The 14,613-nt window shown below is 41.6% G+C and overlaps 1 protein-coding gene across 1 annotated transcript; it reads right to left on the bottom strand.

Moving 5' to 3' along the window:
* Positions 1-212: 212 nt before the first annotated feature.
* Positions 213-12,761, bottom strand: LOC129829870 (sterile alpha motif domain-containing protein 10-like). Its single transcript, XM_055891856.1, has 5 exons — positions 12,232-12,761; positions 10,687-10,865; positions 1,633-1,801; positions 1,055-1,195; positions 213-871 (listed from the first exon to the last, which is right to left on the bottom strand). The coding sequence occupies exons 1-5, from the start codon at positions 12,242-12,244 to the stop codon at positions 846-848; spliced, it is 528 nt and encodes a 175-aa protein (XP_055747831.1). The 5' UTR covers positions 12,245-12,761; the 3' UTR covers positions 213-845.
* Between the last annotated feature and the right edge of the window lie 1,852 nt (positions 12,762-14,613).

Raw genomic sequence — 14,613 nt, 5'->3', positions numbered from 1 at the left:
ACATTTTTATTTGTCTGAAATAAGGAGCCCTTCCCCATAAATCTATTTCACAACAATCTATCCAATTTACAATTAAGCCCCAAATTAGAGTACTCTATAGGATACTTCCAAGAGGAACCATTGTGACACAAATATATAATTCACAACAAACCTTGCACAGCTGTATGGTTAAAACATGAAATAACATAAAAATAGGCAACAAGACAAAAACAGCCAATCTGACATGAAGCCTTTAATAACATCCTTTCATTTCAAATCACAGATAGAACTGTATAGTATGTCTGTCCCTTTAGTTGATGGAAAACCAATATCCAACTTCTCAAAGTTGGGGCTGTGCTCTATTGATCACAGTTCTGTATGTATATTTGGGAGTGTTCCATCTCCCCCAGTTCTGTATGTATATTTGGGAGTGTTCCATCTCCCCCGGTTCTGTATGTATATTTGGGAGTGTTCCATCTCCCCCGGTTCTGTATGTATATTTGGGAGTGTTCCATCTCCCCCGGTTCTGTATGTATATTTGGGAGTGTTCCATTCCCCCCGGTTCTGTATGTGTATTTGGGAGTGTTCCATCTCCCCCGGTTCTGTATGTATATTTGGGAGTGTTCCATCTCCCCCGGTTCTGTATGTATATTTGGGAGTGTTCCATCTCCCCCGGTTCTGTCTGAGTTGGATATGGCATGTGATCATCTCATGTGTCCTCGTCAGAGTTAATAGTTTCCATGTGGTTCACATTACAGTCCTAGTTTCTGACTGGTGTACAGACTCCCTGCTTGTACATGGTTGAAGTGCTCTATAATCTTTCCAGTTTTCACTGTAAACAACCCAGTCAGAAATGGAATGTTATGTTACGATAGATTTCCAAAGGAGCCACCTGTTACAAGAGAAAGGCAAGGAGAGAAAATAGGAACTGTTAGAAAAGCATTCAAATGTTATCTGTAATTTACACACACACACGCACACACACACGCACACACACACACACACACATACACACACAAGCACACGCACACACATGCACACACACGCACGCACACACACACACACACACACACACCTCTGCTAAGGAGCTGGAGGTTTCGTCCCTCCTCTTGCATATGCAGTTGAAGCACCTGCTGTAGGAGCTCCTGCCTCAGTGTCTCTTGCACCAAGCCCATCCTCTCCAGCTTCTCTCCATTCAGACGCAACAGAGCACGGCCTGACAGGGAACAGAGAGAGGAGGCTGTCATTAAGTGATTCAACTGTCACTACTCATACACACCCACACCTACTGTATTGTGTATTTTACTAGCATTTTCTGACGATGAATTATGTTTTTTCTGCTAGTGCACTTGTATCCACCCACACCTGCTGTATTCCAATCTCATTGCATGATTATTAATGAATGTTTTTGTGCTAGTGCCCTTGTACCCTTTGATACCTGTATTGGGTAAAGAGTATTACAAGCATAGTTATTCAACTAACTCTACTCTGCCAGCCATCCACGCTTACTGTATTTTAGCCTCCTTTTATGATTGTAAATTATGATTTTGTGTTAGTGCACTTGTATCTACTCAAACCAACTGTATTTTACTATGATTCTGTAATTATGAATGATGTTCTTTGTGCCAGTAATACACGTGTCCTAGTTGATACCTGTGATGGCGTGATGAGAGAAGGCCTCTACGTAGGTCAGGTAGTTGTGAGGACAGTGTTTCTTCAACCACCTGCAGACGTCCTGCTGAGTCCATAACACCACAGGCCGGATCAGACTAGGCTGGGTGGGGCTGGTGTGGTAGATTCCATAGGAGTCGCCTGAACGGCGCTGAAATACACCCAAGCACACACACCGAATATTTTATTTCTGCAATGTCATATTTCCTTTTCTGGCCCTCTACTGCTTCCATTATCTCTCAGACCCCTCCCCTCCCATTTAAGTGATGTATTTTAACCTTGAGTGCCTCAAGGGATGACAACCTCACCACGTCAGTTAGACTAGCACATCCTTCATCCATCAAAACATCTGTTCAAACACCCAGGGGTCTTTCTTTCTTCTGGTCACCAAGGACCACTTTCATGATCTTAGCCACACAGATATAATGCATGACAATGCAGTTGCCAGGAATATAGTGATGGGAGGGACTTTCCTTCAGTGGTGGACAAAGTACCCAATTGTCAAGTAAAGATACCTTCATAGAAAATGACTCAAGTAAAAGTGAAAGTCACCCATACTACTTGAGTATCAAAAGTAAAAGAATAAATAATTTCTAATTACTTGTATAAAGCAAACCAGATGGCACAATTCTCTTGTTTTTAAAATGTATCGATAGCCAGGGGCACACTCCAACACTCAGACATAATTTACAAACAAAAATTTGTGTTTAGTGAGTCCGCCAGATCAGAGGTGGTAGGGATGACCAGGGTTGTTCTCTTGATAAGTGTTTAAATTGACCATGTTCCTGTCCTGCTAAGCATTAAAAATGTAATAAGTACTTTTGGATGTCAGGGAAAATGTATGGAGTAAAAAAGTACAGTATCTTCTTTAGGAATGTAGTGAAGTAAAAGTAAAAGTAGTCAAAAATATCAATTGTAAGTACATATACCCCAAAAAACGACATAAGTAGTACTTTAAAGTATTTTAAAGTATTTTAACTTAAGTACTTTACACCACTGCCATCCTTTACTTAACTCATGTTCATACCACTTTAGCTTATCTCTGCAACCACAGCATTTCTGGCAAAGTCATGCAAAAGCTAATAAGCCTTGGTTACTGTACACATGCACGCATGTACACACACACACACACACACACACACACACACACACACACACACACACACACACACACACACCAAGCAGCTGTGGGTGTCAAGTTTCACATTTTATTAGTCATATCTACGGGATACATATGGTATACAACATCTAACGAAATGCTTACTGCAGGTTCCTTCTCGACAACGCAACAATAAGAAATAATATAAGATAAGAATACAAATAAAGTCAACGGCTCAGTATAAACATTTTAGCATCAGTATAATACAGGAAGGCACACTTTATAGTCCAATATTTACACGTGTTTCGGGGAAGAGGAGATTGGGGGCAATGTGTTTAAATTGAGCAGCTTAATAAGAGTCTGGTAGCAGCAGTTGTGATGTGTGTGTAGCATGAATATACACTACATGGCCAGAAATATGTGGACAACCCTTCAAATTAGTGGATTCGGCTATTTCAGCCAAACCCGTTGCTGACAGGTTTATAAAATCGAGGACACCGCCATGCAATCTCCATAGACAAACATTGGCAGTAGAATTGCCTGTATTGAAGGGCTCAGTGACTTTCAATATGGCACCGTCATAGGATGCCACTTTTCCAACAAGTCAGTTCGTCAAATTTCTGCCCTACTAGAGCTGCCTCGGTCAAGTGTAAGGGCTGTTATTGTGACGTGGAAACATCTAGGAGCAACAACGGCTCAGACGTGAAGTGGTAGGTCACACAAGCTCACAGAACGAGACCGCTGAGTGCTGAAGCGCGTAGCATGTAAAAACTGGAGCGGTGGACTCTGGAGCAGTGGAAAAGCATTCTCTAGAGTGATGAATCATGCTTCACCATCTAGCAGTCCGACGGATTAATGTGGGTTTGGCAGCTGCCAGGGGAACGCTACCTGCCCGAATGCATCGTGCCAGCTGTAAAGTTTGGTGGAGGAGGAATAATTGTCTGGGGCTGTTTTTCATGGTTTGGGCTAGGCCCCTTTGTTCCAGTGAAGGGAACTCTTAACACTACAGCATACAATTACATTCTAGACGATTCTATGCTTCCAACTTTGTGGCAACAGTTTGAGGAAGGCCCTTTCCTGGTTCAGCGTGACAATGCCCCCGTGCGCAAAGCGAGGTCTATATAGAAATTGTTTGTCAAGATTGGTGTGGAAGAACTAGCATCACTACTCTGGACGGTTCTGACTTAGAATATGTGGACAAATATAAATACCTGTGTCTGGCTAGACTGTAAACTCTCCTTCCAGACTCACATTAAGCATCTCCAATCCAAAGTTAAATCTCGAATCGGCTTCCTATTTCACAACAAAGCCTCCTTCACTCATGCTGCCAAACATACCCTCGTAAAACTGACTATCCTACCGATCCTTGACTTCGGTGATGTCATTTACAAAATAGCCTCCAACACTCTACTCAGCAAATTAGATGCAGTCTATCACAGTGCCATCCGTTTTGTCGCCAAAGCCACATATACTACCTGTATTAGAGGCCGACCGATTAATCGGAATGGCCGATTAATTAGGGCCGATTTCAAGTTTTCATAACAATCGGAAATCGGTATTTTTGGACATCGATTTGGCCGATTTCTTATTATTTTTTTATTTTATTTTGTACACCTTTATTTAACTTGGCAAGTCAGTAAAGAACACATTCTTATTTTCAATGACGGCCTAGGAACGGTGGGTTAACTGCCTTGTTCAGGGGCAGAACGACAGATTTTTACCTTGTCAGCTCAGGGATTTGTTTTTGCAACCTTCCGGTTACTAATCCAATGCTCTAACCACCTGCCTTACATTGCACTCCACGAGGAGCCTGCGTGGCAGGCTGACTACCAGTTACGCGAGGGCAGCAAGAAGCCAAGGTAAGTTGCTAGCTAGTGTTACGCACGCCTCTGAGAAGAGGGAACGCAACTCCCTGCTACAACTCAACTCTCTGAAGTGCAAGAGGTATGGACTGTAGGTGCGAGTAAGGATGACACAAAAACAGAATTTACCGTTTACTAGAATTTATTTTCTTACACGGTAATATGGGGAAAAGGGGCTGGACGGAACCAAAGCAAAGAAAGTAAATATCAAAGTTCCCCCTCTCCTATCTAACTGTCACGACTTCCGCCGAAGTCGGCCCTTCTCCTTGTTCCGGTGGTGTTCGGCGGTCGACGTCGCCGGCTTTCTAGTCGCCATCGATCCACTTTTCAGTTTCGTTTTGTTTTGTCTGTATTATCCACACCTGTTTTCAATTCCCCCATCATGTTCCCTATTTAACCCTCTTGCTTTCATTTCTGTTTTGTCGGTGATTGTTTATTACGTTAGTGGTTGTTGTTAGTTCTGTTTTTTCCCTTTGTGGATTTTTTGCTGTATTTTGAGTAAACGTTTTATGTTTCGCTCAAACACCTGTGTCCTGCATTTGACTCTGTTACTTCGCTGCACACAACCCTGACACTAACCTGCCTACCCACTTAACTTTACCTAACTTAACACCGCCTGGTGCCCTAACCAAAATACAGGGGGTGGTCCGCCCAGGTCTTACCTAGTGTGCCTAGACAGTAAATATACTACGGGTATATGTATGCCCGCGGGCCTCTTGCCTAAGCACTCCCAAAGTGCCTTCTCCTTCCCCCCCTGGGAACAAACGAAACAGAGTAATTATTAACGATTTCACAAACACTCACAAACACAGGACATAGCAAAACTGCTACCAACAACAACAGTACATACCACACTTTCTGATACACAACCAACACTATATCACAACCTAATTTTTCTCTCAATCTCCAAATCTCTTCTCCAAATCTCATCTCCCTCCTCTCTACCAATCTCTTGGGGCAGAACACTGGCTTTTATCTTCAGGTGGCAATGGTGATTAGTCAGCTGCTTCTTGACGAGGGGGCGGGGTCAGCTCCAATCACCGATTAGTCTGGGGTCGACCAATCAGCTGGTTGGGGAGTATTTCAGGAAGCCATCTCCTGAAACACACACACTAAAATACAAAACAGAACACAGAAACTGGGGAACGTAACACTAGCATTAAACTTATCTTATTAAAAAATAATCAATCTTAAGATAATCACTAGTTAACTTCACATGGTTTATCATACTACTAGTTATCTAGCGTTTCCTGCGTTGCATATAATCGATGCGGTGCCTGTTAATTTCTCATCGAATCACAGCCTACTTGATTTAGCACTGTCGTTGCACCAAACCTAACCATAAACATCAATGCCTTTCTTTAAAATCAATACACAAGTATATATTTTCAAACCTGCATATTTAGTTAATAGTGCCGGCTAACATGAATTCCTTATAATTAGGAAAATTGTGTCACTTCTCTTGCGTTCCGTGCAAACAGTCAGGGTATATGCAGCAGTTTGGGCTGCCTGGCTCGTTGCGAACTGTGTGAAGTCCATTTATTCCTAACAAAGACCGTAATTCATTTGCCAGAATTGTACATAATTATGACATAACATTGAAGGTTGTACAATGTAACAGCAATATTTAGACTCAGGGATGCCACCCGTTAAATAAAATACGTGACGGTTCCGTATTTCCCTGAAAGAATAAACGTTTTGTTTTCGAAATGATAGTTTCCCGGATTCGACCATATCAATGACCAAAGGCTCATATTTCTGTGTGTTATTATGTTATAATTAAGTCTATGATTTGATATTTGATAGAACAGTCTGACTGAGCGATGGTAGGCAGCAGCAGGCTCGTAAGCATTCATTCAAACAGCACATTCGTGCATTTGACAGCAGCTCTTCGCTGTGCTTCAAGCATTGAGCTGTTTATGACTTCAAGCCTGTCAACTCCCGAGATTAGGCTGGTGTAACTGATGTGAAATGGCTAGCTAGTTAGCGGGGTACGCGCTAATAGCGTTTCAATCAGTGACGTCACTTGCTCTGAGACTTGGAGTAGTTGTTCCCCTTGCTCTGCAAGGGCCACGGCTTTTGTGGAGCGATTGATAATGATGCTTCGAGGGTGGCTGTTGTCGATGTGTTCCTGGTTCGAGCCCAGGTAGGGGCGAGGAGAGGGACAGAAGCTATACTGTTATACTGACAATACTTAAGTGCCTATAAGAACATCCAATAGTCATAGGTATATGAAATACAAATGGTATAATAGAGAGAAATAGCCCTATAATTCCTATAATAACTACAACCTAAAACTTCTTACCTGGGAATATTGAAGACTCATGTTTAAAGGAACCACCAGCTTTCATATGTTCTCATGTTCTGAGCAAGGAACTTAAACGTTAGCTTTTTTACATGGCACATATTGCACTTTTACTTTCTTCTCCAACACTTTGTTTTTGCATTATTTAAACCAAATTGAACATGTTTCATTATTTATTTGAGGCTAAATTGATTCAGTATTGTTGTAATTGTCATTATTACAAATACATTTTAAAAATCGACCGATTAATCGGTATCGGCTTTTTGTGAGTCCCCTAATAATCGGTATCGGTATCGGCGTTGACAAATCATAATTGGTCGACCTCTAACCTGTATGCTCTCGTTGGCTGGTCCTCGCTACATATTCGTTGCCAAACTCACTGGCTCCAGGTCATCTATAAGTCCTTGCTAGGTAAAGCTCTGCCTTATCTCAGCTCACTGGTCACCATAGCAACACCCCCCTGTAGCACGCGCTCCAGCAGGTATATTTCACTGGTCATCCCCAAAGCCAACACCTCCTTTGGCCGCCTTTCCTTCCAGTTCTCTGCTGCCAATGACTGGAACAAATTGCAAAAATCACTGAAGTTGGAGACTTATATCTCCCTCACGAACTTTAAGCGGCAGCTGTACACAGCCCATCTGTAAATAGCCCATCCAACCAACTACCTACCTTCCCCATATTTGTTTTTGTTTTTCTGCTCTTTTGCACACCAGTATTTCAACTTGCACATCCTCATCTGCACATGTATCACTCCAGTGTAAATTGCTCAATTGTAATTATTTTGCCACTATTGGCCTATTTATTGTACTCCTTACTTAATTTGCACACACTGTATATATATTGTTCTATTGTGTTATCGACTGTACGACTGTTTATCCCATGTGTAACTCTGTGTTGTTTTTGTCGCACTGCTTTGCTTTATCTTGTCCAGGTCTCAGTTGTAAATGAGAACTTGTTCTCAACTGGCCTACCTGGTTAAATAAAGGTGCAATATATACATATATTTTTAAATGCTCTCGTGGCTGAATGGAAGACCCCGCAGCAATGTTCCAACATCTAGTGAAAATACTTCCCAGAAGAGTGGAGGCTGTTATAGCAGAAAAGGGTGGACCAACTCCATATTAATGCCCATGATTTTGGAATGAGATGTTCGATGAGCAACTTTTGGTCTTGTAGTGTATATGTGTGTGTGTGTGTGTGTGTGTGTGTACTGTATGTCTGTGTGGGTGTGTGCATGAGCAGCTGGTCAGTCCAGTTCAAGTGTTCAGCAGTCTGATGACTTGTTGATATAAACTGTCTCTGAGACTGTTGGTATCAGACCTCATGTTCCGATACCGCCTGCCCGACAGTAATGTTATTGTTCTCACATTATCATATATACACACTAAACCCATCACTAATGAAGCCTATCATATAAAAGGTCCACCTGCAGATCAAACGCAGACATTCATCTGAAACTATAAGATCAGGGAACATAGTTCTGTGAGCAATGAGCATCAGCATCAAACCAGAGTGCATGTGGGTCAGTCTTATCCCAATACCAAATTCCTTCATTTGGAATCTCAGCAGGATATGGGTGACTAATCAAATGAAGCCTTTGATCATTCATTCAATTTAAAAATCAATGAATGCAGTGTTCTCTCCTTTTCTGCTCTGCTCTTCTTCTCCAGTGTAAAGCAGCCCCACTTAAAGTTCAAAAGGTTTGAACTCAACATGCTAGTGCTACACCCCTTGGCCTGAATTTGGCCAGCAACAAACAAAAACAAATAAGCTCTCTCCCTGCATTTTTTATCACAGACATTCATGATACAATATTATGTAATGCATTGCAGTGATCGTGAAAGACACAAAGCACGAAGCATATGCATGCATGCATGGAAGGGGAAGGGAAGTATCTCTGTCATCAACCCACATTTGTAGGGTACTCGGAAACCGCAATGTATAGCAGAGATTCCTTCATTAAAAACAGGCACATTGAAATTGCAATAACACGATTTAAAAGTCAATTTAAAAAACACAAATGGTTCACTGCCCTGTAATACCACGTAAAGGGAATACTATAATATATCAGATAGGGTGCTAGTGGGTAACTAGCCCCCCCTAAGAACATGTCTAATTGCTGACACAAAAGAGCAACGTCTGGAAAAAAAATTGGTATGTGGATGAAGGTCATGCTTAGGCGAATAAACTATAAAGGTAAAAAAATGGCTACAGTTTACACTTTTTCAGTTATTTCATGAAATGTTGTTTTCAAAAAAGGGCCTTTTTTTTTATACCGGGTGTAACTGCCCCCCCGGTAGAAGAGTATGGCATAGGGTTTCACAGAAGTGTGTTAAAATCCATTTAATGAGTTTTATTTAGAAATTCTTTAGTAAGTAATACTTCAAGTCTAGTTGTCTTATTTGAATGATTTCAATAAAATATGGGGGGGAAATGGTGTTACACATGTCACCATTAATAACTGCACTATGAGGAGATGTGATGTAAAGTCCCTCTTTTTAACTCTTTACTTTTCTTTGTTCTTTCTTTGCTGCTCATTTTCTATACAATACATTATGTACAACTGCACTAAATATGATTTGAATAATGCAAGATTTTAAATCCTTACAGTCTTTAAAATGACATTCAGGAGCAAAAGGTTTTCAATGGTTGTTTTTTAAAATTTGTAATATAATATTGGAATGGAATATAAATAATAATGGAATAATGGAATATAAATAATAACATGAAATAACATTGGAATATAACATTTAATAACAATACCTTAACTAATTAACTCAGTGTAACATTGATGTGGCAACTCTCTTATGCTCTGCTATTGCACGATTCAAATTTGTACCTGTAGGTCACAAATAAAGCTATCCCCAGTAAAATTGGAGCACAACTCATGAGCCCACCTACTCCACTGCTCACACCTAATCCAGTCCCCACCTGTGACTGAAAACAAGGGGAGAGATGCCCCATGGGCTAGTTACCCCCTATTACCCTACCATTAATTGAACCAGGCACCAGGAACCGAGAACCCGGACCCCCCCCCCCCCCCCCCAAATCGTAGAGCTATGGCCCAGTTCACACAAAATTGATAGACATGCTTTGTTATAAAATATATCTGCCAGAGCACATACTGTAAGGTTCACCACAGCCATTAGATGTCATACAGTATATTGCCCATTTTAGATCTCAGTCCACAGACAAAGGCTGGTGTTTCTGTACATAGGAAGGACAGCAGTTATTTTTAAAATTATAAAAGGCTGGACAGTCTGAGTGCCCCATAGCCCTCTGGGTAAACAGCATCTTCCATTCTCCACGAACAAAGTGCTGCTCGTGTTGGATAAAGTCCATTGCATTTGTCATATAATATTTTTATATTTTGTCTTTGTGAAGAGAGAAGCTTTTGTGTTGGTAAATTACACAGGGCCAGAGAGAAGCTTACATACACGTCAATTAATAATTGAAAAAGACTGATCTGAGAGGAATAATAACCCATGAAGCTCTTTCCTTTTTAAAAATGTACATGTGCATCTAGAATAGGCCTACCAATTAGAGATGTAGTGGATGACTAGAAGCAGATACAGCATAAAAAGGCAGCCATTAGCATCATGGCAAGTGTTCCATATAAAAGACAATGAAAGGGTGTGAAAGAAAGGTTGTCTGTTTTTAATCAGAACTCTTTTTATTGATTTGAAAACATCTGATCTGTGATTATGATCACAGATGATTATGATTATGATATGCTGAAACAGAGATCTAAAATAGTTGAGGTACTCCACCTGATATTTCTCTGTCCCAGGCTGTTGGAGCAGCTTCACTGTCCGGCCCCCTGCTGTTTTCTGACCCCGCCCGTCATGCCAAGTCAGGTTCCCTCCCGTCCGTCGACTCAGGTGGTTGAAGTCCTCCGGCAGCGCTCTGTATTCCACAGCAGGCCGGCAGAAACTGAAACTGGAGGCCGCTAGAAGAGTAAAAGAGACAAATACAGTTTTGATTTGAGCAATAGGATTTGACTATAACAGTGGCAGTAAAGTCACAGGCTTGTGGTGCTTGAAATTCTCTCACTGACTGTGCTGTAATTTGCACTAAAAATGCCATGTGAAATCTGGAAAAATATAATATGCCAAAGAATTGTAAAATCCTGGGTGCCTTCTCATTGAGCGATGGTCTCAACCATCATTACTAGGTGTTTTTCCAGGCAGACCAAGCAGGTGTTACAATGGCTGAGCCATTAAACTGAGTCATTATGAGCTGATGTTCAAAGGAACTTCAACTTTTACCCAGATAGCTCCCAGGCATTTCTGGCAACTCCACATGACTACTGCATATAAATCAGTCGCTCATCATTATGGTTAGTTACTGGCAGACACACACCCTATCCCATTCTACAGGCAGGAAGTGTCTTTTCAGTATCATAATGAAGGGAAAAGGTGCTAGCTAGAGTAAACACACCATTACTGCAGCATAACCTGGCAACCAGCCACAGGTCATTACTAATTAATGTGCCAGATTGGGTTGATTTTCTGGATGTGTTGGAAGTGATGTTTTGAGTAGTGTGTGTGTGATGTTCATTCAAGTGTTTCTTTAATTGACACAGGTTTAGTTTAAATGAGGACAGAACACGAGACAGTAGAGGAAAGCAGGAGAGGAGATGAAAGGGTATATTTTGGTCCTTTTGCTTGTGCCCCTCCTCTGCATCATCCAGTATCCCCCTTATTCCGGACCCCCAACAGAGCCAAGGTTCGCAAAGGCAGCTCGTTATCAAGCCAAGCCATATGAATGCCACTGGTGGAGAACATTTCATAATGGACACCACCCTTCGATATCAACCCTTTAGTCTAGGTCTTCAGCATGGGGCATGGGTGTATGTTTCTTCATGCCACTTAGAAAAGTAACTTCAATAAAAATACACTAGAAGTGTTTGAAAACATCGAATCTGAGATGTAGCCAATCTTCAGTGAACAACTGGTTCATTCATAAGATTTCAAAATTGGCGTTAAATTATAAGGAATGGGTTATATGGCCAGTGATCACTGTAAGCAAATTGACCCTAATCCGTCACCCTTAATCGCTATCAATTTCAGCACCACGCCGTCCGGACAGCTGTTTCTGTTTGTGCTGCATAAAAATTCCACCTAAATTCTGAAATCTAAAACCCCAAATAAGCAGGGGAAGCGGTCATGCAAGTTCAGCAAAACTAATGCTACACTGCGCACTTGTTTAGCTTAACCTGGCTTTACCGATAATAGAAAGTATATCACAAGAGAAGATAGGGGATGATCCGTCTATTGAGATGTCCGCATGCACGACTATTGGATCTCAATTACCGTCCACAGCCATGCCGTTTCACCTTTCCCCGTGACAGCACTAGTAAAAGTATCCAACAGGTAATCCTCGGTTTGTGGACTCCTCCGTGCCGTCAAAGTATACACTGACAGTATGGGCTAACAATTAGCAGACCGTGAGAGGATCGTGAAAGTTACCGCCACTCAGGTGCCACTGCCAGTAGACAACTCGACATGTCGTGAGTTCATCGGTTATATCCAGGGTTGAATGGAGGAATTAACGCATACAGCATTCAAATAGGCTGCCAAATGTCAAAATTGACACTGGAAGCGTTTCACTAAGTAAAAAAATAAACACAGATACGCTCTAGCGCAAGCTCTTATCAGATGGTGCAGCTAATAGTGTCCTGTCCTGGGTGAAGTTATGAGTCTCTTTCGGTGCGGAATGTCCCAATGATGTTGGCTGACTGGTTCTGTCAGTGCGGAGCTACTGCATGTATGTGTGGTTCATCTCGTCATGAGAATCACGCGCGCGGCTTTTTCTCAAGAGCCAGCATGAGCGGTCTCAAAGTGCTGCCCAGAGCCCTGTAATTAGCGCAGCCAGTGGAGAGACTTTGAACACCGGCTGATGAAAAGCCAGCGCAAGACTCACACGCTAGAGGCAAAATAGAATAGAGAACATGCAGCATAAGGGATCCTCCTGCCTTTATTTACTAAAGAAAAGTAGCCAGAGCTCTGGGGCTCCTGGGGGCCATACATTTCACCAAGATAACATCCATGGTGGAGGCTCAGAACAAAGATAGCCAAGGGGAAACCCAAGGCTTTAGGCAGTGGCCCTTACTGTAAATAAGAAGTCAAAAGGTCAAATAAGGGGTGCTTATATTTGTCCTGATTCACACATGTACAAGTGTGTGGTGAAATAGTAATGTGTTTTTAGCATATCCCACTTCCCCTAAGACACCCTTGGAGAGTGGGGTCATGGCATGGGATCAGTTTGACAGTTTGACAGATCATCAGGCTGCTAACTGTCAACAGAGTTGACATGTTACACCAGTGAAAAACCATGTGGCTTTTAGTGAACTACGTCTGTTCTACCCATTCTACTTCTATATAATTTATGGTTGGATACAATCTTTACTAATGGTTGTGGTTGGATATTTAAAAAAATATATATATATTTAACCTTTACTGAACTAGGCAAGTCAGTTAAGAACAAATTCTTATTTACAATAACGACCTACCCCGGCCAAACACTAACCACTGGGCCAATTGTGTGCCGCCCTATGGGACTCCCAATCACGGCCAGTTGTGATACAGCCTGGAATCAAACCAAGGTCTGTAGTGACGCCTCTAGCACTGAGATGCAGTGCCTTAGACCGCTGCGCCACTCGGGAGCCCATTGATGGTAAATCCCAGAATACCTGCTGGACCAATCAGCCCCACGTGGGACATACTAACCCAGTGACAACAAACAGCTGATTCCTTTAGATCTAATTACCAGGGCATGGGCACATGACTTCTCGGGGTGTAGGCCTATCATTGTTGCTATGACAACATGACTATCTATGAAGCAGCAGATACTTTAGGGGGCACATAGAGGCTAATGTATTAGCATGGGCACATTTGGCCTGGTAAGAGGCCTAAAATATGAAAGGGAACTGGAGGGAACATCAAAAAGCCTGGGATATTAACAGTAGGTTAAGGTTGGTCTGCAGAGGACCAGCCTTTTGTTTCATGGTGTATCAATGGATAATGATTAATTCTCCAACAGTTTCAAATGCAAATGATTAAAGACATGGTCCACTAACAACCCATTTGGCCTAGAGGCTCAGCACACAATAAGAATGGACAAACTTTTTCTCTCTGAAGGAAAAATAATACTTTGGCACATTATTATTAGATATTTTTGATTAACTTGTATTTATTCAGGGGAACCCAACTGAGACCATTGTCTCATTTACAATGGTGCCCTGAGGACAAAAATTACATAAATACAGCAACAACAAACAATATAACAAAACTACAAGACAGCTATAAATAAATTACATCAGGTTATTACTACAAGTTATAAAATAATAAATTGAAACAATTTCACACTTTAGTGAACTCATTTAACAATAGTTTTAAACTGCATTATTGGCACCAGGCAATTCAGGTGTAATTTGTTTTGTAAGGTATTCAATAACTGTGGTGCATTTAAACTAAAGGCGGATTTACCAAACATTGTGGAGACTAGCAGGAATATCAAGCTTCTCTAAATGGTTTCACTACACCAGGGGCAGAGCCTCAAACATTGTTTTCATCTATGGAAAGGTCAAACACCCATTGCTACAGACCCAGCAGGTTCTGCTATGAAATTGAACTTTCATGACAGTCTCTTGTTCCCATTGACTAGCAATAATAGTAGTAGGACTGAGTGAGAGG

This window comes from Salvelinus fontinalis, chromosome 31 (genome assembly GCF_029448725.1).
Source record: "Salvelinus fontinalis isolate EN_2023a chromosome 31, ASM2944872v1, whole genome shotgun sequence".
In the NCBI taxonomy this organism is placed as follows: domain Eukaryota; kingdom Metazoa; phylum Chordata; class Actinopteri; order Salmoniformes; family Salmonidae; genus Salvelinus; species Salvelinus fontinalis.
This window is presented reverse-complemented; position numbering and strand designations above follow the sequence as displayed.

What these genes read in the sequence shown, in the direction of transcription:
- LOC129829870 (XM_055891856.1), bottom strand. An exon ending in CTGGGACAGAGAAATATCAG is followed by an intron (nt 1,802 to 10,686) that starts GTGGAGTACCTC and finishes GGTGTATTTCAG; the next exon opens with CGCCGTTCAGGCGACTCCTA. An exon ending in CTCTCATCACGCCATCACAG is followed by an intron (nt 1,196 to 1,632) that starts GTATCAACTAGG and finishes GTTCCCTGTCAG; the next exon opens with GCCGTGCTCTGTTGCGTCTG.